Here is a 27,831-nt window from a genome sequence, read left to right on the forward strand (position 1 = left end):
CGTTTCCATCTGAAATTCAGATGAAAAGGTCTTCTGTGATGGAAAGCCGCAATGTGTGTGTCGCATGTGAACTTTCACACGAGGCTGATGCAGAAGTCGCTCGGCTGCGGGTACGAATCTAGTATTTCCTGCCTGATGAATTAGACAAATTTTAGGGTTACGCAAAATGGCTAGGACGGACCTAAATGTCATAACATAACTTTAATTTCGGTGACTGTAGCTTTGTTATTTCATCATTTTACGAACTGTAAACATAAGCCACGTATTGATAAGTCACCAAAATGACGGATTTATGTCTCTATAATTATACTTAATTGATCTGTGCTATTATTTAAGTTCCTTATGTGTAAATGTGTTGTTTTCAATCAAAAGGTACCACATTGTCGCTTGCCATAAGGACGCTCTGTCAGGTTATTCGTATAAAGATTCAATTCAATTTCGTCCTTATGGTGAGCGACAATGTGGTACCTTTTGATTGAAAACGTCACAAATTATTAAATTAAGTAAGATGCAAAAATTTATGGTAAAGTGTATTATTTACGTATTTTTTTATTTAACCTCGTAAGGCCCAATGTGCATTACAATGTACATTCTGTTTCAATCTAATTTGAACCTTACACTAACTGAATTAAGTAGCATTTCTTTTGTTTCGTTTTTTTCTAAAACAATCGAAAGTCACCCTAATCTTCTATGCAACAAGGTTCAAATTAAAAATAGGAAAACTTTGTATGGTGGGCCTTACGAGGATAAAAGATATTGCCGCCAGAAATAGATATTAAATGAGAAACTATAAATATGATGCTATTATCTTATGTATAACTTGTAACAATAATTAATAACAATTACATACGTATGTACATATTGTACCCAGTTATATAAATGTGGTAGTAAGTAAATAAAAGTACCTAATCTAATATAGATCTTGTAAGGCGGTAGGTAAATAAGTATTGTTATTCAAAGAAAACGATTTTAATATAAATTAAAGCAATAGATACCTAACAATATTGAAATACCTGTATTTTGTACTACCGAATGTGTAATTAATATAGCAATATTAGCCATACTTGAATGACAGGCGTCTAATAATTAATAATAGCTATAGGTACTATAGGTAGGTACTAGGTGCCTACAGCTCTGTAGTTGTCTACCTAATGTTGCGAATTAAGCTTTGTTGTAGCGTTTGTTGTCAAAATATAAATATTACATTTTATGAAATCCTAGTGGCCCTGATTTTGCCAGCCAATAAACTGAATAAACAATGTGGATTTAGAATTTGTTTTGATTGTATCTGTTGACCCGATATCACGACGCGCAGAGCATCTTTGGCGAAGTTAAATAGAATGCATATACCTAGTTTTGATGGCGTTTTTAGCAAAGAGAAAAATTAAATTAGCGCATATAATAACAATTATCCACAAGTAGGTGCAATTTAAAACCAGTAATTTTTAATACCCGTAATAATTTAGATCTCATGGACAAAAATATAGGTATTATATGAATACATTGTGTTTGTGACAAACATTTACGTAATAAATGGATAAATTAACATGTACAGTCATCAACACAAGCGGTTCAAATTAGGAATAAGTAACCAGGTTAAACTTTGAAATTTTAAATTCTGACTACATAATGTCTGGATCTTTAACTATTTTATTATTTATGTAGAGGTAAACCTATTACCTACAAAATAAGTGGAGACAAATGATGTGATTGCAATTATATACGCAGTTTAATAAAGCAAGATGATAATAATTTAAAACAGCGCTGATAATACCGTGAAAATGCATGTTATCAATTTATCAGTCATTAACTCATTACCTAAGTACGTGGACTCAACTTATACTCGTATCACCACTAGAGTTATAACCGCGGCATTTTTCTCTGTCACTCTAATAACGCCTTCATTGGAGTAAAAGAGAAAGATCCCCGCAATTTTCGCATTTCTTTTTTTGCGGTAGCCCCTCAGATAGGTGATTAGCAGGCATCGTAAACTGCGAGCGAAATCCATTGAAGTACTAGGGTTGTTACTTGTTGTCATACGTCATTTCAATGGATTTCGCTCGCAGCATAGAGTAACTTATACTAGAGCGGTACTGTCATAGTAAATTTTGTAACCCCAGTAAATTCACTGCCATCTGTCGACACACTTTAAAACTAAAAATGAAGATTTATAAAAATACGATAGAATGTATTTAAATATAGATAAATGATTTTTTTTATTTGCATTAATTATTTTTATGATTTTGACCCATGTTCTTTCACTGATATGCGTTAAAATTGTTAAATAACAAACAAAACCGTCAACGCCATCTATACGACTGTAGGCCAAAACTAGTAGCGCCCTCTGAACGAGAATCAAGTTTTCTTGATTTTCGAGGCACGTTTTTTCCTTAGACTGTATCTATCTATTACGGAGTTATATCTATCTTTGCTCGCAGTTTACGATGCCTGGTGATTAGATGTGCTCAGGTAAGATTTACTGAACGTTTACTACATCAATCAATAACTTCAATATTATTTGTTCTTCTTACTATTTTTCTTTTCAATTTTGCCAGCCATTCAATATTTCATTGACTTTTCCTCACACCCGTACCCGGCGCAGGTAATGCGCAGGTGTGGCGCCGGCAATACCTGGCGACACATCCAAATTGCTACCCGCCTGGGTAGCAATAATAACCCTCGAAGACGCTCAACGGAGCGAAGACCTTATTACAATGGCATAAGGTACCTATCCTAATAGCGGTATTCTATAAATTCTATTCAAAACGCCCATAACCTAAATCCAACCTAACACTAAACGCGCTGTTGCCATCGCAAGACAAGACATCTTTGCGAGTGACGAGTCTGAAAACACAACGTTTTCCATGTGTTTTTCTTTACGAACAAAAATATAAAACAGTTTTTGCTAGCGAATATCCAAGCATGAACAAGTTTGATCAGTTTGATGCACTGTGATGCCTTCATTAGTCGTGAGCGCGTAACAGCGCGATACTGCCGCCTCGCGTCTTGAATTTTAAATTTGTTTTGTATTATTTGTGTAATAGTCTTAGCGGCGGAATGTGTAGCTACGGTAAGAATTGTTACTTTTTAATAATACTATTTGGAGAAGATAAAATTCCGGAGCCAGTCTTTAATAATACTTTACAATGCATGTGCTCGAAAAGTGCGTTTCCTACGGAGCCATATCATGCGGAAAGTACTACTTTTCCGCACTAGTGCTTTTTGTTTTCATTTTTTTAATAATTAAACATTTGCCATGATATGTTTTTTTATTTACTCGCACAATGCATAGTAAAACATTGCATGATACACGTGCGTAAAGATGATTTCCGCACTTGTTGCATAAATAGCTATTTTTGGAATATGTCTCGCAAGAAAACGGTAGGTACGAGTTTTCCAATGGCTGTTACTATAGAAGTTATGCGTGGTGGGTGGGGCAGATCTTTTATACATAGTCCCAATTTTTTTATACTTATTAAAATCTGAAATAAAATAGATCGAGTACCGACATTTTTAAATTTTTACATTGTTTTCGTAATTAGCGTCAAACTTCATATCTCGTCTCGTGTTAATAAAGTCTGCCGCACATGACCTTGATCTAAGACCCGAGTCACACAACGGGCACAGCGATAGCTCATAGCTCGACTCTCACTTTCACTAACTTACACTATAGTTAATATAGTTATTTGTGCAACAAGAGAGGAAAATTGGTTTTTCTTGCGAGTGTTTATTTTGAGTCCCGAGAAAGCGAAAGATTTTAAGTTAGAATCTTGAGCGTAGCGAGGGACTCAAAAACACGAGATGTAAAATAACTTTGCTCTCGTGTTGCACACATAATTTTTCACCTCAGTAGTGAGAACATATTAAAGGGTAAAAAAAAATATTACTGAAAACACCAAGAAGCCAACTACGTAAAATAGTAGGATTAATAACAGGACATAACACACTAAACAAACACCTACATATTATGGGTAAAACGGACAGCCCCATGTGCAGAGCGTGCATGGCAGAAGAAGAAACAACAAAACATATTCTCCTAGACTGTAAACAGGTAGAAGTATATAGGAGCAAATACCTAGGGAATCCATGCACACTAAAGGAGGCAACTAGCAACCTGAAGACCTTGCTAGGCTTCGTGGAGGAGCTGGGGTGGTTAGAGTAGCGCTACCTCGTTTCACGCAAAATAGGCACATTGGATGTCGAGTTGCGGAAAATGCCCAGCAAAACTAACTAACTAACTAAGGGTAAACCCGCAATTTGCGAACTTAGGTGTTCGCGGTAGGCTGATGTAGTGAATAGCATTTGAGTTACACTAAATGTAAGTGTTTAAACTGATTATATATGCAATATATTTTTTTTTACAGATATTTTAATGTTGAAGACATTTCTAATTGTGAACTACACTTCTTTTGGAATTCACTCTGCCATCTCAATATCTCGAGTAAATAAATAGACCCCATGCTAACTAGTAAACTAAATATTAGTTCTTCTCATCATTGGGTTACGTTTTCGTTGAAGTAGACAAGTATAAAAGATGGATCGGTACATCGGTAGTACCGTAGGCGGCAAAGTAAGTATCTACGTTTCATTGACCCAAAACAACCGCGATAAGGGCAAGTAAACAAGTTCATTACCACGGGACCTCTTAAGAAAGACAACCTATATAAGGAAATATAAAATATCATACTGATATTGTGTATCTTGACAATTACAACGAATAATATAAAGAATTTACAGCCTTAATCTTCGATCACTCATGCTAAGCATTCCGAAACTTTACCGTAAAATTTTATATAATAATTAATTTTCTAACATTAAGGACAACCGGGATAACTGCGTCACTTGAGGTAAATGCGTCATTTAAAGATTTCTTCGAGTCCCCGGCAAGCTAGTCCAAATTTTACCTTCCCAGACAAACGGAGTTTCGTTCTCTATTTAAAACTACGTGTTGGATTGTAATGAACCTTTGCAAATACAATGACATTTATTTATTTATTTATGGTAAGTATCTGAAGATACATAAAGTAATTAATATGTAATCCTATTGTACGTAGGTACAACAAGTACAAAGTTCAGAGCAATCTAACTAGTAGTTTTAACATGAAAGCGTAACTACGCGAATGCAACGGAACATTTTAGTTTAGAACCATTGCAACCCTCTCTGTTCGAAGTGTGATCACTGAACGTACTTGGCAAAAACCTTTAGTCTTCTTCTTCCTCGCGTTACCCCGGCATTTTACCACGGCTCCTGGGAGCCTGGGGTCCGCTTGACAACTAATCCTAAGAATCGACGTAGGCACTAGTTTCTACGAAAGCGACTGCCATCTGACCTTTCAACCCAGAGGGGGAACTAGGCCTTGTTAGGATCAGTCCGGTTTCCTCACGATGTTTTCCTTCACCGAAAAGCGACTGGTAAATATCAAATGATATTTCGTACATAAGTTCCGAAAAACATTGGTACGAGCCGGGGTTTGAACCCGCGACCTCCGGATTGAAAGTCGCACGCTCTTACCGCTAGGCCACCAGCGCCAGGCAAAAACCTTTAGTGTTGTACTATAATTACGTCACAGTGTTGTCAGCGTAGCAAAATCCGTAAAATAGCACCGGCTCGCCTTCAAATCCTACGACGCTTCTCTTTCCGCACAGACTCTATGTTAAGTATAGACGAAAAGGATTCGCGGCTTTAGCATTTTTAGCTAGGAGGATATAACCAAACGGAGAAGCCATTAACAGGCGATCCCCTCTGTCGTATCTCTTATTAGTTTGTGCCTCTGTCGAAAATAGTCGGCCAATACACAATGTATGGACTGACGTTTATCTGACATGGCTATTTTTACGTTACGTATACATTTGACATTCCCCTCCCCCGCAAAAATCGGCAGACTTTTTTGTACAGAAAATTACAGACGTGGCGTCTCCGTTTGGTTATTTCCTCCTAGATTTTTGGCAATGCACGTTGTGTGATGAGGGCTTTATTGCGATAAATAATAGTTTTATCCAACAAACTTAAATAACTTTGTTTACACTTTGATATCTTTAATTAACTGCGTTCATGCTATTGATGACACTTTGTAATTACTTTATTTAACTTAGAATTTAATGTATTCAGCTTCATACAAAATGAAGCCAAATACTAATAGATAGGTATGTGTTTTACTAGTAGGTAAACTGTAAATGTAAATAGGAGGTAATTAATATTATTACAGTACGTACTCGTATCTACCCTTTTTTCGGTTGCATGAAGGTGGGTCGAGTCAGATTTGTAGGTGGATGCAATATTATCTAACTAGTCTCTAGTGCATAAAGCACACATACACAGAAAAAAATGAATTAAAATATGAAATTCCTCTGTGATATAGTTGTGCCGTTCACGAGAACGTTCTCAATTTACTAATATGAGGAATATTCTCGAGCGAGAACATTTCCCATACAAACGGGAGTACGTTCTCGAGAACGGCACAACTCTTCTGTGAATCCATCTGTTTCCTGGGCCGTACATTTTCCCGTTCAGATATCATGGCATATTTAACGGGTTTTCAACTGAACTAAACTTGCCTTTCAATAAATACCTATGCCCCGTTCCAGCTCCATACACCACCGCGGCAGCCGTGACCGCCGGCATGCTCGGCAGCGCGTACTGCGCCTACCACATCTACCAGCGCAGCAAGCCCAGGATACCCACCGAGTGGACACAAGTCGGCACGCTTCAGAAGATATACACTTATCCAATCAAGTCATGCGGCCCTGTTGTACTTGATACTGGGGAATGTTCGACTTTGGGCTTGAAAGACGGGTGGCTGAGAGACAGGTGAGCTGTTCCGACGCGTCGTTGCACACCACATAATCACACATAGCCAGGATCAGGATACCCAAGGAGTGGTCGCAAACGGCCACGCTCACATTCACATTTCATAATTTGCAAGATGCTGAATATCGAGTGAGTTCGGGGGCGTATTGTTTTTTTTTCGAGGATCTGGCTGAACGAACGCTAGGAAGATGATGATGATATGCTATTCTTGAAATACCAGTAACACCATAACTATATCCTTACAGAGTTCTGATGGTGATAGACGAGAAGGACAACTTCATCACAGCCCGAGCGTATCCAGAAATGCTACTGGTGTCACCGTGCGTGCGCAGCTCCGTGCTCACCCTCACACACAAACATGACCAGATCCCTCCCGTGCACGTCAACTTGGCAGAGGTGAGACTTTGTCCCAAAACGACCAAACGAATGATGCTCAAATTCAAGTTCTCAAAAAATGCGTCCAACGACTCGACCACGCCGAATATGCCAGGAGTTAACGCAGCTTAACTATACACACAGCTGACACAGCGATGCATCTTTAAGTGTTACTTGAACTCCCGAATCACAGAACTTTTAACTTTAAAACTTGTACGTCTTTAATTTGCAGGTGATCGCGCTACAGAAGCCAATCGAAGCCACGGTCTGGGGCGTGCCAGTGCCTGTCTTTGACTGCGGCAAGGAGGTCTCAGGATGGTTTAACAAGTACGTATCTACTTAGCTCCTGTTATCATGTCAAAGTTATAATAGTGCAGTTACAATTATAAGGTTGACAATCTGAGATGTACGTATCTAATGGGATTGGCCGATCGAAATATTTAGCAGATGGCGCCAGCATAACTTGCCCTGTCAATCCCTAGAATTGTGTCAAATTTTTGTTTGCCAGCCCTTGAAGCCAAATCTCATAGAAAAAGGTGCAAGCTATGATGGCGCCATCTCTGCAAACCTTTGACAGTTGCCAATCCCATTGTTAAAAGGAAACTACGATTTCGATTTCCCACCTTTTACCACTGGTAACTACTGGGAAAAATAATTGGGTCATACTGCGTCATTCACCAGTTAGATAGCCGAATGGAACGTATGAGATTGCTAGGCAACGACATTGTTTGCATGTGGCGAATGACACAGTGTGATTGCGCAATAAGATGCTAATAAAACATATACATATAGAGCGAACGAGCTCTAATTTTAATTTGTCGAGATGTCGACACGTTTTGAGCAAGCGATAGCCGAATGGTCTTTAAAAAAGTAGATCAGCAGTAAACTTATCAAGTTATCGTAGACGTTGGATATTGACCTTATTACAATTATTATGAAGTGCAAGCTATGCGATGCTGGCGATGATTTTTTAACAAGTTTAACCTTTTCGACGCCGTGTCAAACACAAAAGCTGTCACTCGGACGCCACGTCACCGAAATGTCAAAACTGAAATTGAACTTTATGCACATGCACGTAGGTCTACGTTGCTCTGTGGTCTTTGACCGATTAATCTGTCTTTGGCGTTGGACCTGCGCCTGCGGTGCCGGTATATCCGTCATTGGCGTCCAAAAGGTTAAGCTATCGACACTGCGATCTGTCAATTGTTTGCAGATTGCTGGGTCGCCCGTCAAGCACTTTCCGCTTAGTGTACTACGCCACCCAGCATCCTCGACCACTGAGGAGCAGCACCAACAAAATCTACAAGTTTACTAAGAATGATACGGTGAGCATACCTATTACCTATTAATTGGCTATTCGAAAACTGGCAAAAATCTTCTTACGTAATAAATGAATGGCGCCTATCGGGCTGCAACCGAGCCGCGCGCATCAGTTGACGTCTTAGCTTAGGCGGTCAACGGGTTAGGTAATGAGCAGGGACAGCAATATGGGCACTAGGATGCATTGATTATTTTTATATTATTTTGACCCATATTCTTTCACTGATATGCGTTAAAATTGTTAAATAACAAACGAAACCGTCAACGCTATCTACACGAGAGTACGCCAAAGGTAGTGGCGCCATCTGATCGAGAATCAAAGTTTCTTGATTCTCGAGGCACGTTTTTTCCTTAGACTGTATCCATACGGAGTTATATCTATCTTTGGTACGTCTCATTATTCCTGGTATTATACAATATTTAAGTAAGCAGCCAGGAAAGAAGAGTTAGATTTTCCCCAAGTAATGATTTTGAGCACCGAGTCTGCGAAATATTCTAAATATAATCTTGAGCATCATGAGAGGACAGAACTAAAATTCGCCTTACATAATTTCCAGGGCGCACTCCCAGACGAAACTCCGTTCAACTTGATAAACGAGGCATCAGTAGAGGATCTGAACACACGGCTGCAGCTCACGGACCGCGTCTCGCATCGCTCGTTCCGACCTAACTTCATACTGCAAGGGGCGCAAGCTTATGCTGAAGACAATTGGAAATTCCTCAAGATAGGGAACGTCGTGTTTGAGATCTTGAAGCCGTGCACCAGGTACTGAGACTGGCGATTCACAATACTCACATTGAGTGTTGTGTTCCTGCCGGTGAGTAAGGTTGCCAGGGCTCAACGAAGGTGCGGAGTGTTAGGGTCTGTAACACCTCTGGAGTTGCAGGCCTCCATAGGCTACGTAGACTGCTTATTATCATTCGGGCCGTATGTTTCTTTGTCACCGGCGTAGTATAAAAAAAACACTGCGAACTGCGTCTCACATTGAATGGAAATAAACCATTTTATTTTTCAGATGCGTACTGACAACTATTGACCCAGAGACGGGCGTTCGTAATGCGAATACCGAGCCTTTGGAAACTTTGAAAAGGTAGAAACAGTGTTTATTTTTATTTGTAATTAAAATATTAAATTACAAAACAGTTAAAAAGTTCAAACAATATTTGTATACTAACGTTAACTCGTACCACAGACATCTTTATCCCTTTTTTAAGGCCGCACCAATCTACAAGATCCCAAAAAATCCAAATACATTCGAATTAATCCAGCTTTGATGATACATTTGACGAAAATCACATTTCACGAAAGTGCAATCAAATTTGAACCTTAAATCGTAATGCTAAATTTGAAATTCTGTTGGCGCATTAGAAAATTTTGACACGTACACTTATCTGAGGTGATCGACCTATCTCGTGGCAATAAATATTATGAAAAGTACGAGTATAATTAATGTAATAAATCCCTCCCTACTTCCCAGCTACCGTCAAATCGAAGACCCCGAAGTACGCCGCTCGGCCGGCAACTCGCCGCGCATGGGGCTGCAGATGACGCTGCGCTCGGCGCCCGGCGAGTGGGTCAATCTCAACGACCCTATCTACGTCGCGTGAATGTAAGGAGCGTGCGTGAATTTTAGGGGGCACGGGAACCCACTGTTTATGTGAAGAGTTAATGTATATAGCTTAAGTTTGATATAGAAATAGACGGACACTTTATCCTGACATTATCAGACTATAACCGAGTCCATCTAAAGTAATCAAAACCCTGCGACCCCTGTGTGCGTTACGCTCCCAATCTCCTAACTCCCCGCGCATGGGGCTACAAATGACGCTGCGTTCGCCGCCCGGCGAGTGGGTCAAACTCAACGAGATCTTCCTAGGGAGCGTGTGTGGGAACGCCTGTTTATTGCCTTAGGGCCACCCCACTAGCGTCTATTGAGCGTCGGTGTCATAGTCAGCGCTATGGAAAATGGCGTCGCTGCGCAGTTGCGCCGACGTTGCGTCGAGTAGCAGTCATAGAGTTGACCAGACGCCGATGCTCGGGAGACGCTAGGGTGGGGAGACTGGGGAGGCCCTTAAAGTTAAGTTTAAGTTAAGTATCGGTGTAAGCCAGAAGGTGGCAGATCCAACGCGCACGATTTCTTAATGTCATTAGAGAAGTTTGAATGAAATTAAAAAAAAATTTTTGAAGTCTATGGATGGAAACTTTTTGCCAAAATTCAAGTTTTGTTGACTTTCCTCTTTACTGTCCAAGTGCTAACGCATCTCATATTTCCTCCACTAGGTGTCTTATACCAGCTGGCTTCATTTTCTACCATTATTTTATGAAATATTTTTTAGTTAACGATTATTTTAGCAGCTGTGTACGAAACCCGTAGTTGTAAGATGTTTTACTATACATTTTTTGTTGTTGTTATATCTGATTTAATTATTGAAGTGTGTATTTTGTATTTTTATGAACATGAAACATTATTTTATTATTACATGCTAAGTCTGAAGTTTGATTTAAAGGAATGACATTGTTATTGTTATCCTGAACAGGCATCTTGTTTGGTACCTAAGTGACTAAAGTCGTCGTCAATAGAACTTGCAAACGATGTAAACAAATATGACAGATTTTGTTAGCGTTTGACACATAACCTAACATTTTTACGAAGGTTATTTTCGCTGAAATATGAATAATTAACATTTAATTTAACTAAAAATTTATATAAATAAAATATTTAAGTATATAGACTGTTGATACAGTCACAGTTGTACTTTTAAAGAGCGCGATTACGAAGTAATGAAGGTAAAACGGTTTGTTTACATCGTTCGCAAGTTCTATTGACGACGACTTTACAACGAATACTGTATAAAAGTTTATTCTTTGGAGAATGCTATTATTTATTGAACAAAATACTTCGCCATACAAATAGCGGACTTAATGCTAATACTAATTGTCTACCACTCAATCCTACAAAGCAGATAAATTACGGAATTGAAAGTACTTTACTACTACTTACTTTATTAAAAAAATATGACCAAGTCTAAAGATAGATAGATAGTTTATTTTTCAAGTAGGCACATTCATATTACAATGAGCTTACAAACGTCAAATAAAGCTATGCCTGCTCGAACTCTACACCTCTGACCCGAGAAGATTTAAATACTCCTAAATTGTAGGAGGGTATCCCAATGTCTAAAGACTGAAGACAATTCTGGAGACAAGACTAAGTCTGGAAACTTTTTTAGCTACGGACCGGATTGGAAAAGAAACAATGATTGTACTCACAGAATGTTTTATTAGGTAATGATATCAAATGCGCACCACCTGCGCCGCGACCCGCCTCATGTCCGCGTCCGCGTCCGCCCGGACCGCGAGGCGCGCGAACGTGCCTCCGCCTGTGCCTTTGGTGAGCCGCTCCGGGTTCACCACCACTGTGCCGTTCACCTCCTAGGAAATGCAACTAGGTTTAAATATGTGACATTCCACGGGAAAAGGTGCGTTATGGCGGCTGGCGCTTACGTCGCATAGCATCGCAATAGTATTGGAGCGGCGTTAGAATAACAGTACAGGTACATAATTACATATAGTCCAACATATAGGACAATGAATAGCATATCTTGCCCGATCTTGGAGCCGCATGCTCCAAAAAAGTACCAGGGCACATTTGGTTGATCGCTCTCGTTTCCGAAGTCGCAAGTGCAGTAATAATTATAATCTAACTTTATTTATTGAAAAATGAGGTCACCTTAACAAAATATCTGAAGTTAGAAGGCAGCACCAGCACATGCGGCGTGGCCGGCACGTGCGCGTGCTGCGCCCACAGCGCGGCGTCCGTGGGCTGCGCGGGCGGCGCGGGGAACAGCGGCGCGTAGCACTGCTGGCTCAGCACGTGCGACGCCATGCGGGCCAGCTTGTCGCCGCCCATGCCTCTGCAAAAACCACACTTCATTATTATACTTGATAACGAATCTGAATAACTTTCTTTTTCAATATTCATTTACCCCAGATTATTATTCCTTAAGTCACAGGCCTATGAAAGTAACCGAAGTAAACCAAAGAAGTCATACACATATTTCGTTAATTTGTCATTTCCGATTTTGATACTACAAAATCGCTTGTTTTTATTGCTTCCATCTTGGGTTAGTGGTTACTTTCCATGAGAAATATAAATTAAATCTCTGGTTTAGTTCTCAAAAGAGGATGTTTCTGCCCCTTAACTGGTCAACTCCTAGCGTTGAGGGATTAACCCCTTGAGTCCGTCGGACGCGATAAAGCACGGTACTTCATAAAAAATGTGCGGTAAATCAAAAACCTCTGAGACAGCTTGTAGACATTTCAAAATGCTGGGACTCGAGGGGTTAATATGAGCAACAGTGTGACAAACTCACAGCGATATCTCCTCCTGGCTAATCTGCATGAGCACATCAGCGCTCGTGGCCCCGACGATGATGCCCCCGATGTTGAGCGTGCACGGGTCCGGCACGAAGTGCACGTGTGGATGCTTGCGCCGCGTCGAGTACGGCGGCGTGGGGAATATGTTCAGGTGGAAGGCGTCCTTGTGGCTGGATACTATGTAGATTTTGGTGGATGGACTGGAAAGAAAGAATCATTTTACCTATTACGTTTGTTTGTATTATGTAACGTGTGTAAATCGCAATTTTCGGGACATAGGGCAACCAGACATAGTAGCAATGTACAGTCGAAGACAAAAGTATCGATTCAGACAAATGGCTCAAAAATATGTGAACACGACTTTATTGTCTAAGGTGTAAGAGTGTACACATATTTTTGAAACTTTGGGAATGTATATATATGTATTCACTTGACTGTATTCCATAAATTGTATGGAAGCATAATCAGACTTGTTACAACTTTATGGCGTCATACGCATCGCATAAAACCGTAAGTTAATATGCTATTCGAACTGAATGGATTATCATACAAACCGCAACATAAATCGAAGTGAAAGAAACAAGTTTCCATGAGGAAAAACGTGACATCTACCTCGTGGAATTACCGACAGTTAATTTAGCAACCTTATGAAAATTAAACAAGTACTGTAAGTAAGTAGCCTTTTATTTGTGAACATTGTATGTTTATAAATATTGTAATTTATCATGAGAAAGTAACCAGTAACAAGAATTTCACTGGCCAATTCGAACGTATGTACACTGACATTAATTGGCCTGTAAGTATTGTCCTTGAGTTTTGACACAGAATAAATAATAGTACTACCGTACAGAAAGGAAACATCCTACAAAACCGAAGTTTGACAGCGATTCAGGGTCCAACCATGATGTCCCTTTCTAAATGGCACTATCCCTTTCGGCTATTTAGGGTTGTCAAAATTCAGGTCATTATCTTATCTGTGGTCGTGCACGCAATGGGACGTCAAGTTGTGCCAACCCTAATAATTGCTAGGAGCAACGCTGAGCCGAATTTGCCCGAAGCGAGGAGTCTCGCACCCCTGGTTTTGAGTGATTTGCATCCATGAAGGGTACGTCATGAAGACGAATTGTAGTTTCAGTGCGCTAACGTATGCTGTCAGGTCTTTCGGCGGCTCACAAAAAATGTACCTATAGCCTATTTAGAGACCATTTGTAAACATATTAAAATCATTACTGTCATATGAACTCACCAACTAGTATTAAGCTCCGCTAAACTATCGATCAGCTTCTCAAACAGCGACTTGTAAGTCTCTGCCAGCGTGTTGTCCTTGAGCTTAGCGTGGTCGGCATCCATGAAGGGTCCCGTCATGATGACGATGTGGGGTTTGTGTGTGCTGATGTATGTAACCAGGTCTTTGAGGGGCTCGTAGGAGAGATTGTCGGAGGTCGTGTAAGGACCTGCGGCGACCACCATTGACAAGTTTCCTAGAATGAAATTATGGTTTGAAAGTATTTTTTATAGTAGACAAGAGTAATTAGATAAGTTGCGGTACTTGTGGTAGAGTAAAACAACAAAAGAAATTGACGTATTGTGTTGAATGTTTTTCAACCTGTATTGATACCTCAATAGGTACAGGATGTCATAATGATATCTAAATGGAGACCTCTCTGGGTTTAGAGCTCGAATCATATTTTTCCACTTGTATCATTCCTAGGCAAGATTGCTTCATATTCGCCCACCCAATTCCAAACACTTCCTTTGCTTCACGGAACGGCACTAAGTCAATTTAAAGGCGAATATGTTGTCGTTTGCAGGTTGCAGGTCATATTTCAGGTCAGAGATCTTAGTCAACATGCCATTCGTTAACGCCCGTAGCGTAGTAATTTCTCTCTATCAGTGACAGTGACATTGACATGTTGGCTACGGACCCAGGGCAATTTTGGATCAGTGGGTAGATTGGCAAGGTGGTTCTTCAGTTTAGAATACCTTCATAGGTAGGGAAAGCTCAAAATAGAAATACACACCTTGTAAAGCATTAATCATATCCGCTCTATGGTCAGGTAACGGCAGCGAGCCATCACAGAATACTTCTTGCGCCAGGAACTTGTCTCCGCGCGGATTGGTGCCCCGCATCGCCACTACTTGGCCGGGGAATAGGGAATACTGTTTTATACTGAAAAAAAATATACATGTTTTATCGCTGATTGTTTACATTACATTTACCATATTTAGTTCTACATTTCCTGCTACCCAAAGGTTGTCTGGAAGAGATCGTTTTTTAGCGATAAGACCGCCTGTTGTTACCTGGTTCTATTTTTCTATAAAAATTTCTTTATAGTTTTACATGTATGTAAAATGTATAATTTTGGTGCAATAAAGAATATTTACTTACATTTTTTGCCTTATTAGAAAGGAGTAAGGTGCAAAAGCGTAAACATATCTGTGACGTCGACTGTACAGGATATAGGATAGTAACATTAGTTACAGTACTAAAGTACAGAAGGTTGACATTAATCCTTTACCTACATAAGTTAGTGGAGGAAAATGCAGCAGGGACCGGACAACCCTTTCCGCGATAAAACCCTTTCAATGGGCGACACTTAAACACGGCTAACACATTGAAAGACTTTCCCTTTTGAACTGCAAGCCCATTCATACCCTTACCTTTGACTAACCCTTACCGAAAAGCTAACCAAAAATAAGGCTAGCTCTTAATAAGGGTTACCCTTATCTTTAAGCGCTTTTTATAAAGGTTTCCCTTTGCGTGAAAGAGACAGGATTAGTATATATCTACGGTAGTGTATGAAAAGGAAAGAAAATACGTGCCTAGTCAAAGAACGCCGCCGTCGCCGCCGACGATCGCTCGGATTCGAAGTAATGTGTGCTTTATGAACAAGGTAGACGACTTAAATTAGCACGCTTATATGCTAAAAGGGAAGCCCTTTATAAGGCTAACCCTTATAAGCAATATGCAAGGTGTTGGTGAGCGGATGATAAGGGTTTTGTAAGGGTATTTGGGCTACCGATTACTCAAATGTGGTAGCTTTATATAAGGGTTTTTAAAACCAAAACAAAGGGTTTCGTCTGGCAAAGGGTATGGTGAGTTAAGCCTTATGCAATACCTTTATAAAACCCCGATAAGGGATAGCGGGCCGGTCCCTGAAATGCAGTGACCCACGCCAACTAACTAATCAAAACGATTATTTCTCAAACAAAAAGCCCGTGTGAAAAAGTCCATGAGTTTACGTTGTTTTACTACAGACTAGATTTCATATGGCCACTTTGGTTATCCATCATCAAAATCATTACTGTCATCAGTGACTTAATCGCAACATGACATTCGTAGTGTCACTAAAATTACGTAGGAATGCTAAATGTGAGCTCACTCTGACAAGATTTATATTTAACTCGTAGGCTATAAAGTTGAAAAAACATATTGTAGATTATAAACAATTTTCTTATATAGGTAACAACATTGCGGTAAGTTCAGGAGCTCACCCGTCCAAGTCGACGGGCACGGCTTGGCTGAGCGAGTGCTCCCACGCGCCCTGCAGAACCACGCATTTGGGGTCGAGCCTCGCGTCCGCGTCACACTCGACCCGTAACAACGAGCACTTGCGCACAACACACCATTATTATAATTATACCTAATAAGTTAGTAGGTTTAGTAGCTCACCCGTCCAAGTCCACGGGCACGGCTTGGCTGAGCGAGTGCTCCCACGTACCCTGCAGAACCACGCATTTGGGGTTGAGCCTCGCGTCCGCGTCACACTCAATCCGCCCCGCCACTGTCGTCTCCGTCTGAAATTATACTACTGTAAAGTACAAAAAAGAGGTTCTTCGCTTACGTCAATTTTACCTATTTTTGTGGAAGTTCTTCCACATTTTAATGTTAGTTTCAGTGCGGGATTAAGACATTTTGATGCCCTAAGCAAGCATTCCTAGACCACGATGAGTCCTCCCCTTCCCTGGAGTCATCCATCATAATGGATCGATTCCTGACAGGGACCGGACTACCCTTTCCGCGATAAAACCCTTTCAATGGGCGACACTTAAACAAGGCTAACACATTGAAAGACTTTCCCTTATGAACTGCAAGCCCATTCATACCCTTTGACTAACCCTTACCGAAAAGCTAACCAAAAATAAGGCTAGCTCTTAATAAGGGTTACCCTTATCTTTAAGCGCTTTTTATAAAGGTTTCCCTTTGCGTGAAAGAGACAGGATTAGTATATATCTACGGTAGTGTATGAAAAGGAAAGAAAATACGTGCCTAGTCAAAGAACGCCGCCGTCGCCGCCGACGATCGCTCGGATTCGAAGTAATGTGTGCTTTATGAACAAGGTAGACGACTTAAATTAGCACGCTTATATGCTAAAAGGGAAACCCTTTATAAGCCTAACCCTTATAAGCAATATGCAAGGTGTTGGTGAGCGGATGATAAGGGTTTTGTAAGGGTATTTGGGCTACCGATTACTCAAATGTGGTAGCTTTATATAAGGGTTATTAAAAGCAAAACAAAGGGTTTCGTCTGGCAAAGGGTATGGTGAGTTAAGCCTTATGCAATACCCTTATAAAACCCCGATAAGGGATAGCGGGCCGGTCCCTGATTCCTGAGAATTAGGCCCCCCTCTACCCCTTGTCGTGTTGCCCTGAGAAATTGCTTACTTTGCTTATTAGTTATTACGGCACTATCCCTTACCACCTACCAAACAACAGGAAATCGTTGAAAGTTTATACTTAGGAATAAATACATTGAAATAAATTAGGCAGCTAAAACGGAACGCGTAACCAGCAGCCGTCTTAAATACCTACGCTCTGTTCATTCCAGGGTGACCCCTCTTCTTCTGACATAAGCAAGCTTCGATCACGAAGTTTGAAGATCGAAGACGATAAACAATAAATCTAGCGAACAAACCTGTGTTTTCTGCCTGACAGAGCTGCACTCTGTAATGCCGGCCTTCTTCATTATGTGTCGTGAGATGTAGCTGATGTGTGCGTCGTATATGCTGGCCTTCTCGGGGAGGAGTTCAAAGCCAAACCTGCGACAAAGCAGTTCCGTTAGGTCGCTGTCGACCAGCAGGCGTATTATGGTTGGCTTTATCCACGTGATAAAATAACTGTCACTTTTTAACAACGCGGGATAGAAAGTGACGGACACCGTTTTATCTCGCTGTCACGTAGACACGACCATAATATCCGTGCAGCTTGATGCTAAACTAGTTGGTAAAGAATGGGAGTATTATAAGTCAATATTTAAGAAACTTAAGTACCTAACTATTACGATACTTACGGCCCAGCCTTCCCGCCGTTCCCGCTTAAAATATTTTATTTTTTTTAACCAATCTGGTTTGTTAAACAGTGACCCTTCTATGCTTAAGTGCTGTCTGTTCTGTGATTTCTGTGGCTTTGTAACAAAATATTTTCATCGTAATGCTGCAGCTACATAGTTATTTTCAAGTCCATTATGATTCAATGAAAAGGTAATTGTATAGCAATTGTTTGCAACGAACGAAATTACAGGACACAAGCAAAAGTAGATGTAGATGCTATGCAAAATAAATAATCATTTTCTGCTCAATGTGTGTAAATCATTGTGACACCTTTCGGCACTTTTTTGTGTTCCTAATTTTGTTTCTGATGCAAAGTCTAGACATGTTCCTTATGATGTTTTCCTTCAACGAAAAACGATCGTTAATATCAAATCATGTTTCGTACATAAGTTCCGAAAAATACAAGCTGAGATTCAAACCCCTTCGGTTTGAAAATAGCATGCCCGCATGCCTTACCGCTAGGCTACCAAGATAATAACGCTACGAATCTAAGCTGCTGACTATACATATTTATGAGTAAATAAGATTTTGATCATGAATTAAAAATAAGTCTGTATATATATTAAGTTCGTAGAAGTTCCAGTCCACTTCACTGACTGATAGCTCAGAAGCACATCACTGAACAAATGGGGGAATCTACTTAGAAGCCCTAAAAATGGAGTTGAGAATCTATTATTCAATAGGTATGGTAGCGGTATGTAACGCGTTTTTGTCTTCTTGTTTGCAGTGCTCAAATATAGATATAGAATAAATACATATGGACACCATAAATAGTAGTTAACCTGCTAATTGTTACTTGTAAAACTTCCTTACTTATCTCTTTATGAAAAATAGCCCATAGCAAAGATAGATATAACTCATTAACTCCGTAATAGATGGATACAGTCTAAGGAAAAAACGTGCCTCGAAAATCAAGAAAATTTGATTCTCGTTCAGAGGGCGCTATTAGCTTTGGCCTACTGTCGTATAGATGGCGTTGACGGTTTCGTTTGTTATTTAACAATTTTAACGCATATCAGTGAAATAACATGGGTCAAAATCATAAAAATAATTAATGCAAATAAAAAAAACATTTATCCATATTTAAATACATTTTATCGTATTTTTATAAATATTTATTTTTAGTTTTAAAGTGTGTCGACAGATGGCAGTGAATTTACTGGGGTTACAAAATTTACTATGACAGTACCGCTCTAGTATAAGTTACTCTATGCCCATAGTTAGGATACCTTGCCTATGTAGGTATATGCAGATGAAATAATCTTAAATAAGGTTTGTAAACGCTAATACTGCTAATAGCTACCTACTTAGAAGGACACACTTACATACTCATACTTTCATGGCTCTAGTGTAGAGTTCACTAATGCAGCCGTGTGCGCGATGATGATTGAAACAAGTACTAATAGCCACTGTAAACTGTATAGGTCTGTCACATTATTCACTTGGGAGTCTTAGGACACGGTTCTTTGCTCTAGCCCACTGTGCCCGTTGGGACACTTGTAATCATCATAGCTGTGAAGTACCGGGAATTCACCATACACACTTACATAGCTTTAGTGTACAGCTCGCCGTCGTGGTTGGGCACCTGCGTGACGTTTATTTATTTAATCTTTATTGCACAAAAGAAAATACAATCGTACAAAAGGCGGACTTAATGCTATGAGGCATTCTCTACCAGTCAACCTTCGACGTTGAGCGCGTCATTGGGCCCGCTAGGCGTGGTGATGGCTTATGTAACAAGTCATCACTCATTCGTAGCTGTAAAGTATTCGGGTTGAACCTTATACACTGACATGGCTTTAGTGTACAGCTCGCCGTCGTGGTTGGGCACCTGCGTGACGTTGAGCGCGTCATTGGGCCCGCTAGGCGTGGTGATGGCTTATGTAACAAGTCATCACTCATCGTAGCTGTAAAGTATTCGGGTTGAACCTTATACACTTACATGGCTTTAGTGTACAACTCGCCGTCGTGGTTGGGCACCTGCGTGACGTTTATTTATTTATTTATTTAATCTTTATTGCACAAAAGAAAATACAATCGTACAAAAGGCGGACTTAATGCTATGAGCCATTCTCTACCAGTCAACCTTCGACGTTGAGCGCGTCATTGGGCCCGCTAGGCGTGGTGATGGCTTATGTAACAAGTCATCACTCATTCGTAGCTGTAAAGTATTCGGGTTGAACCTTATACACTTACATGGCTTTAGTGTACAGCTCGCCGTCGTGGTTGGGCACCTGCGTGACGTTGAGCGCGTCATTGGGCCCGCTAGGCGTGGTGATGGCTTATGTAACAAGTCATCACTCATCGTAGCTGTAAAGTATTCGGGTTGAACCTTATACACTTACATGGCTTTAGTGTACAGCTCGCCGTCGTGGTTGGGCACCTGCGTGACGTTGAGCGCGTCATTTGGCCCGCTAGGCGTGGTGATGGCTTGTAACAAGTCATCACTCATCGTAGCTGTGAAGTATTGGAGTTGAACCTTATACACTTACATGGCTTTAGTATACAGCTCGCCGTCGTGGTTGGGCACCTGCGTGACGTTGAGCGCGTCATTTGGCCCGCTAGGCGTGGTGATGGCTTGTAACAAGTCATCACTCATTCTAGCTGTAAAGTATTGGAGTTGAACCTTATACACTTACATGGCTTTAGTGTACAGCTCGCCGTCGTGGTTGGGCACCTGCGTGACGTTGAGCGCGTCATTGGGCCCGCTGGGCGTGGTGATGGCTTGTAACAAGTCATCGTCGCCGTAGCTGTGAAGGACTGTGCCGGCGTTGCCTCGCGTGCTGTATTTTGATGAGGCTCCGCTGAAAAATGTTTACTATACGAACAAAGGGAAGAACAAATCCAAAAGAAACGCGCGCATGAGACATTTTAGGTAAGCTTCTTATAGACCGCGAGCCAGGCGCAAATTTCATCAGTCATCACCTCCCGGGCGAAAACTCGTATAGCGGTTAACGGCTACGTATGATAATCCCTCGTGAACGTCAGCTGCCGCTCCGTTGGTGGGTTGAGGAATGGCAGCCACCGAAACGCGTAACACGGTCTTTCCACGGCGATACCACCAGCTAACGATTTGTTTTATTAACAATAGCATCTAAACTATCATCTGACAAAGTATCAAACGGGAGGCGATGACGCCGATGACCGAAAAGAATTTTCTTTTTTACATGTTCATGTGACCAGCTGACGATCTTTCCACAGCGATACAATCGGCTGACGATTTTGTTTATTCACAATAGCATCTAAACTATCATCTGACAAAGTATCAAGCGGGAAGCGATGACAAAAACATTTTTATAGACTTTTTGCTGCCATCAACCCACCAACGGAGCGGCAGCTGACATTCACGAGGGTTCATCATACTTAGCCGGTAACCACTGTACGAGTTTTCGCCCGGGAGGCGATTGGTCATGGAAATCTGTTCCTGGCCCGCGGTCTATTATAGGTATGCACGATGGATTCGACAGTTTATACCCACGGTACGTGTCCCGAGTGAGATAATAGGTAGTCGAAAAATAAAAGCTTTCTCGTCGGCGTCGACGGTAGGTAAGTGTTACTTACGTCTTCGGGGAGTATGTAGCTGCCGTCAACTCGTGTTTACGACTTGTATCCTCCACTTTAATTCTCTGAAAAAGGCATTTTAGTTAGCCACGTAATTCATGACTACAACCAACAGGTTCACAAACAACATGTTAAGTTTAAGGCGGTTCCCTGAGCCAGAATGCGAAAAATCTCCTTATATGATCATGTTTTTCTAAGATGCGTTGATATTCGTAGACGTGGAAAAAATATATGTAGTTCTTGACTATATTATCTATAATAACATAGCTTCCGATACACGAATTATGACACTTCGCTCGATACAATTAATTCGCAAAGTAACATCTAACTCGGACTTTTAATCATTTATTAATCAAACTTTACTCGGTTATTTATTATGTGATACTATAAACAAAAAAAGATTTTAAAATAAATAAAAATCGACAAAATTAGATCAAAATTGACACTTGGCGCGCATGATCTTTCCCGTTCTTTCTTGCGAAATGTGACAGTGACAGCGGCAAACCGACGGAACGGCCTTGAGTAAAAGTTTTTGTATCTAAAATCATGTAGCTTAGAATAGAGATGCTAGGGACAGTATAAAGTCAGGGAATAGTATAATTACCACTTGTCCACTCTGACATTTAAATTTGTCCTCTTAGACAATATCGCAGATGACAGTATTGTCTTATAGTGATTTGGATCTCTTGTACATACTTAAGTGTACCTAGAGTCAAATTTCCTGAGGCATAACTGGCATAAGATAGTGAACGAAAAACAGGATGTTTGTATAGGTACCTACTCAACCTGTTCACAGCTAAAGTTTTGTTCATAAAACTTTGTGTGGTTGTCTTTGTAGGCGATAATTAATGATCTTAGGGGCATCTTCAGTGTCACTTACGAAGTCTTTAGCTCACTATAATCTTTAACAATCTAACTCGGAATATTTATGAAACGGACCAAACAGCTCAGTATAAAAGTGTATACCTAAAACCTTAGCCAAGGAAAGGAAGCCGAGCTAACACTTGTGTCTTGTGTGCTATAATATATACACTACACATACCACATACATACCTATTACCTAAGGCAATGTTGAGCTGTTACCGTATTTATATTAATTTTAATTAACTTAACAACAAGGGGAGTATTGTATGTACGCTAAATGCTTACAATGTGGGGGAATCAGGGAGCAGACAAGGATTTCGTATAAAACACATACCTAACATTTTTATATGATAGTACAGGGCCTGTAGTACAGGCCGACAGGAGGACAGATTGTATGACTGGCTTCGATAATCATTAATCACTCGATATAAAGCGGGCCGCACAGTAGCCATCACTTATTACTTAATCGTATGGCGATATTTATTTAACTTTATTTCACATCAAAAAAAATACAAAAGGCGGACTTAATGCTTCATGGCATTCTCTACCAGTAAACCATAGGGCCAAACAGAAAAATGTCGAGGTGGGTGCAGTGAGAAGCGTTTAAAAGCAATCAAGTCATCCAGAATACTATACCTTATCTAGATATTTCGATATAGTCACAAGCAAAATTATACAGTATTAAATTAATGTATACAGTTTTTTTTATAAGGCAACATACATAAGTTTTGCAACCACTGGACAGCATCGGGCGTCAAGTCTAGTAGATCATCCGGGCTACCCGTCTAGCCATCGGATAAATCGGAGCAGCTAAGCCGCACAAAATATTTGAACATTCACTTCTTCTTGGCAGCTTTTAGGTACATCGTTTTATCTATCCTCTTCCGGCGACTTTAAAAATAGCTCTTATACACAACACAATACATAACACTTAAAAAAAACACTGATAATCGGAAATACCTGCATGTCACATGCGTTGTGCCCTTTGTGGTTAACATATCTATCTATATGGAATTATATAATAAGCAAGCCCGCAGCATGAGTCGCTAAGCAAACGAAGTAGGTATTTAAAGTAGTCTACGTATAGGTAGGTACTAAACATACTACTTAGTAACTATTTACATCTAGTCTGCTTAGCTACCCCTGCTGCGAACCGCACATAAGAGAGAAGACGTATTAAGAAAAAACCGGCCAAGTGCGAGTTGTACTCGCGCACCAAGGGTTCCGTACCATTAAGCAAAAAACATGGCAAAAAAGTCACGTTTGTTGTATAGGAGCCCCACTTAATATTTATTTTATTCTGTTTTTAGTATTTGTTGTTATAGCGGCAACAGAAATAAATCATCTGTGAAAATTTAAACTGTGTACAGCCTAGTGACAGACAGACTGCGGAGTCTTAGTAATAGGGCCCCGTTTTTAGTTTTACCCTATGGTACGGAACCCTAATAAGACTATTCGGCGTTGATAAATATCTGTGTATGTATTTCGGGTCACCCTAGATACTAAATAATACATACAAACAGAACATTCGATATATGACAGCACAAACAGATGCGTCCCAGTTTAGCCTGCACTTTGACCCTGCAGGATCTATTGTGGCTTTAGCGAAAAACGGTACAAGTCCCATACAACTGGTATGAACGTTTGTACCATTATTCACTAGTTTGTATATATATTGCGACTCGAAACAGCTGCAGCTCAAATAGGTCGTCGATTTAGTTCAATATCGACAGCGCGGAATAATAATAGATCGTTTATAAATGACAGTAATATTTCTCAGTAACAATATTATTATACACGTTTACACTATAGATATACCTAATGTCCAAGGCTAAGAGAAATCTAAAATCCCCATTATTATTGGGGATATTCTGGACCTTCGAGTGCCACTTCGACCAAGCAGTGATCTATTGTGACGGCCCATTAAAGTTTATTACTAATGCCCGTTGAATCCAGGAAATTCCAGATTCTTTGCGCCGTAATGTTCTGTACCTCACAGGGTTGCAATACGTGCCGCCCTAAGTAGGTAGTAAAGTCGTGTTTACATATTTTTGAGCCATTTGTCTGAATCGATATTAAGAGACCCTTGTTTGACACGTAGTAAAAAAGCAAGTAAAGTAAAAGTACTTTACTTTACTTTTACTAAAAAAGCATCACACAACTCATTATTACTATCCAATATAGGAAACTAACTTCCAATAGAAGACGCAATAGAAGAGCACAATGGTTATATTATAATACGCGGATTCCACATCTACTCTACATACATTAGTGTAATTGTCGCAGCAATCAAATCGCGATTAGAAGGCAATGAACTCGTGTATGTGTGTACTGTACACTTGTACAGTAACTGTACTGTGTAATTATGTATGGTGTCTGTCTAGATTAGGCATTTCAGCCAGAATTGGTGTCAGTTAACAACTGTAAAATTACACACACATGATCAGTTGCACGAAACCGTCAGTCACCGTTAGCGTTCGCTAAATATTATTGTATGGCAAGTTTCATAGTTAATTCCCGAGTGACGTTGATTAGTCTGCTAAATGTGGTTGGTGCAACGGGCCCTTAGCCAATAGTTTTAGCTAGAAAAGGACAGCGCTTGGTAGCAGTGTTGGCCAAAAACGTTAATGCAATTAACCATTAACCAGTACAAACTGAACCGTAAACTGTAACCGTCCGTTATGGTTTACGGTTCAATTTGTACTAATGACAGACCACTGTGGAAGAGCTTGGGGGAGGCCTACGCCACGGAGGCGACTACTATTACATAAATAAACTTTGTTAACTGATTAAATTATTATTATGTAAATGTTAATAGTAGAAATAAAGGCTATTTATATTATTTTTATTTGGTTAATATACATCAGATTATGTAAAAATATTTGTATACATCTGATATTATCATCTTAGGTGACCCAAAACTCACTAATTGCAGAAAAAAATACTACACGAAATTCTACCTTGTTTTATTACCATACGGCTCACTATGGCTATAAACTTGTGGTAGTAATTAGTAAGTTTTGGTTGTCACCTGCCAATAATTACTTAATTTTTTAACTCCGCCAATACATCATACACATAATTTAGTATACAAACAGAGTAGTTGTGTTGAGTGTAGGCTTGAGTCGGTCATGAACTAAGAACCGATAAAAATGAAATCCCATAAAGGACCGAAAGGAACTAAATCTTTTCGCACACTCTATCAGTCTTTAGGTCCATTAGTTCAGTGGGATTGGAGAGCGCTTGACTGAGTGAAACAGAAAACGGATGGAACAAAATGGTTGGCACAAGTGCGAACAAGATGAAAGTACGACGTGACACGCCATATAGCCCAAAAAGTATGAAGGAAAATCCAATATTTTTCTCTATATAGTTTTTTTTTATTGTGTTAAGCTGTTTTATTGTTTAATCATATCATATTGCAGAACTTAAATTATATAAATTATATTCAGTTACCAAAGATTGAAAAAAAACCCTAATGTAAAACAAAGTCCTAGTCTAGTCCTTTTATTCAACTATGCGCAAACGATGCACATACCTGGTACGCCGGGTGCGGGCCAGCCCCAACCGCAATCTGCGTTTGCAGTTTGAGGCATTGTGATCATTTGCATGTCTCCAAAAGTATGTATTACTAACTATTTAGTTAGGTATCTATTTCTAGAAACATTGCCCTAGTAATTATTTATTTCTATGAAATGTAGTTTCTAACAAAATGATATATTTTTTATTTTATTATAACCAAACTGAACTAAAGGAACTAAAAGACCGAACTAGTTCTTTTGACCGAGAGCGGACCACTCTCTGTAGTGACCGAGCAGGCACAAGCCTAGTTGAGTGAGTTGATGGCTGCAGACGAGTATGGATCTAGTCATGGTATCAGTGACACGAACTAGAAGCATACTCGCCCACAAATATCATCAAGTCAATAAAAAGTAAATTCTACATGTCTTCTTGTCTTCACTGCAGTTTGGTCTACAAGCACTCAATGAGTGTAGATCTAGTCACAGAAGGTAAACTGCGACACTAGATTCATACCCATTCAGCACAAGTAGATGTTATTTCTGTTTTGACACTTCCTACATCAGCCATATACAAGATAACCTAGAGAAAAAAGTCATGTAACACAAGAAGTATCTCATTGCTCACAGAATACACATGGTTCATCAAATAAATATATAATCAAAACTTCTGCTAAGCATAAAACATGATTACAACACACATTCATAATAATGATGACAAGTACAAAACCAAAATTGATGTCCATACATCTAAAACATGTATTTATATCTAACAAAGTTTTTTATGTATGCCTGCTATAGTATGTCTCACTCTAACATTCAGTTCCCACAATAAGAAGATAAGGACAGCATGTCACTTCAATTACTTCTACAAGGTTAAGTTGTTACAAAGAATAATCAAAGTAAAATAACGTACCTTTGGAGTTACGGCTATGTATTTAGATAGGACTTCATTATCTGGCCTGAATGTTAAGGAATATTATGTTAATTTTGTTGAAACATGAACACAAAATGCTCATAAAAAAAAAACAATTAGACAGTAACAGTTGCCGACTTCGAGGAAATATACGTTAGAAAACTTATTAACAATAAAACATAATTAGAGCACGTGGATCATTCGAGCAAAAAGGATACTGAGTAGCAACGGACGCTCCGTACACCGCGACACTTGTGCCGGTACTCGTTCTAGCATCTTTAACGGGCGCGCTGAGGCGATCCGCCCGCTTGGAAAATTCCTTTCTCTCAAGTGAATCCAAGCTATCCAAATTCGGAGGGGCGCCATTTAAGTTCGTTAAACTGAACGCCATCCATTGTTCGACAAAAGTTTCGGCGTCGACGTCGTATTCTTCGCATAAACTCACACCTTTGGAATACAAGTGAATAATAAAACAACCTTGAACAGTCATTTTCATAGCGGTACAAGTCATACAAACAATCACGAAATGCGGGTTATTAACAGTTGCCGATAAGTGGACCGTTTATAAGTAATTAGTTAGATACTCACATTTTGCTAGAACTTCTTTCTGCACGCTAATACCTAAAAACTGAAATTGCTCAGTCAGCAACTCCTCGGTAGCCATTTTCTGTAAATTTGAGAGTGAATGAAGTGAAGGAAGCAAGGAGAAGACCGCCAATCAAAAAGTTTGCGTCAGAAAGTTTGAACCATAGACAAGTCAA

At 39.9% G+C, this 27,831-nt stretch overlaps 2 protein-coding genes across 2 annotated transcripts; one reads left to right on the forward strand and one right to left on the reverse strand.

The window, feature by feature from the left end:
• Nucleotides 1–2,953: 2,953 nt before the first annotated feature.
• On the forward strand, nucleotides 2,954–10,839 carry LOC134748649 (mitochondrial amidoxime-reducing component 1-like). The gene is made up of 8 exons (XM_063683444.1): nucleotides 2,954–3,070; nucleotides 6,586–6,808; nucleotides 7,054–7,204; nucleotides 7,416–7,510; nucleotides 8,397–8,508; nucleotides 9,061–9,269; nucleotides 9,520–9,594; nucleotides 9,982–10,839. Exons 1-8 carry the CDS (start codon nucleotides 3,058–3,060, stop codon nucleotides 10,109–10,111), a joined length of 1,008 nt encoding a protein of 335 aa, XP_063539514.1. The 5' UTR covers nucleotides 2,954–3,057; the 3' UTR covers nucleotides 10,112–10,839.
• A 938-nt stretch (nucleotides 10,840–11,777) lies between these two features.
• On the reverse strand, nucleotides 11,778–27,812 carry LOC134748563 (DNA polymerase alpha subunit B). The gene is made up of 12 exons (XM_063683351.1): nucleotides 27,659–27,812; nucleotides 27,289–27,517; nucleotides 27,071–27,116; nucleotides 21,773–21,837; nucleotides 20,851–21,015; nucleotides 17,797–17,920; nucleotides 16,555–16,679; nucleotides 14,903–15,051; nucleotides 14,128–14,362; nucleotides 12,878–13,081; nucleotides 12,235–12,418; nucleotides 11,778–11,936 (listed from the first exon to the last, which is right to left on the reverse strand). Exons 1-12 carry the CDS (start codon nucleotides 27,732–27,734, stop codon nucleotides 11,799–11,801), a joined length of 1,740 nt encoding a protein of 579 aa, XP_063539421.1. The 5' UTR covers nucleotides 27,735–27,812; the 3' UTR covers nucleotides 11,778–11,798.
• Nucleotides 27,813–27,831: the final 19 nt, after the last annotated feature.

Source organism: Cydia strobilella, chromosome 16 (genome assembly GCF_947568885.1).
Source record: "Cydia strobilella chromosome 16, ilCydStro3.1, whole genome shotgun sequence".
NCBI lineage: Eukaryota > Metazoa > Arthropoda > Insecta > Lepidoptera > Tortricidae > Cydia > Cydia strobilella.

Bases quoted from the DNA above. Each gene is read 5' to 3' on its own strand.
- LOC134748649 (XM_063683444.1), top strand. The intron at 7,205-7,415 runs GTGAGACTTTGT...TTTAATTTGCAG, and splicing joins TGCACGTCAACTTGGCAGAG to GTGATCGCGCTACAGAAGCC. The intron at 9,270-9,519 runs GTACTGAGACTG...TTTATTTTTCAG, and splicing joins ATCTTGAAGCCGTGCACCAG to ATGCGTACTGACAACTATTG.
- LOC134748563 (XM_063683351.1), bottom strand. From the start codon at position 27,734: ATGGCTACCGAGGAGTTGCTGACTGAGCAATTTCAGTTTTTAGGTATT. The intron at 21,838-27,070 runs GTACGTTATTTT...TGCCTTTTTCAG, and splicing joins ACATAGCCGTAACTCCAAAG to AGAATTAAAGTGGAGGATAC. The intron at 14,363-14,902 runs GTGTGTATTTCT...ATTTCATTCTAG, and splicing joins TATGATTAATGCTTTACAAG to GAAACTTGTCAATGGTGGTC.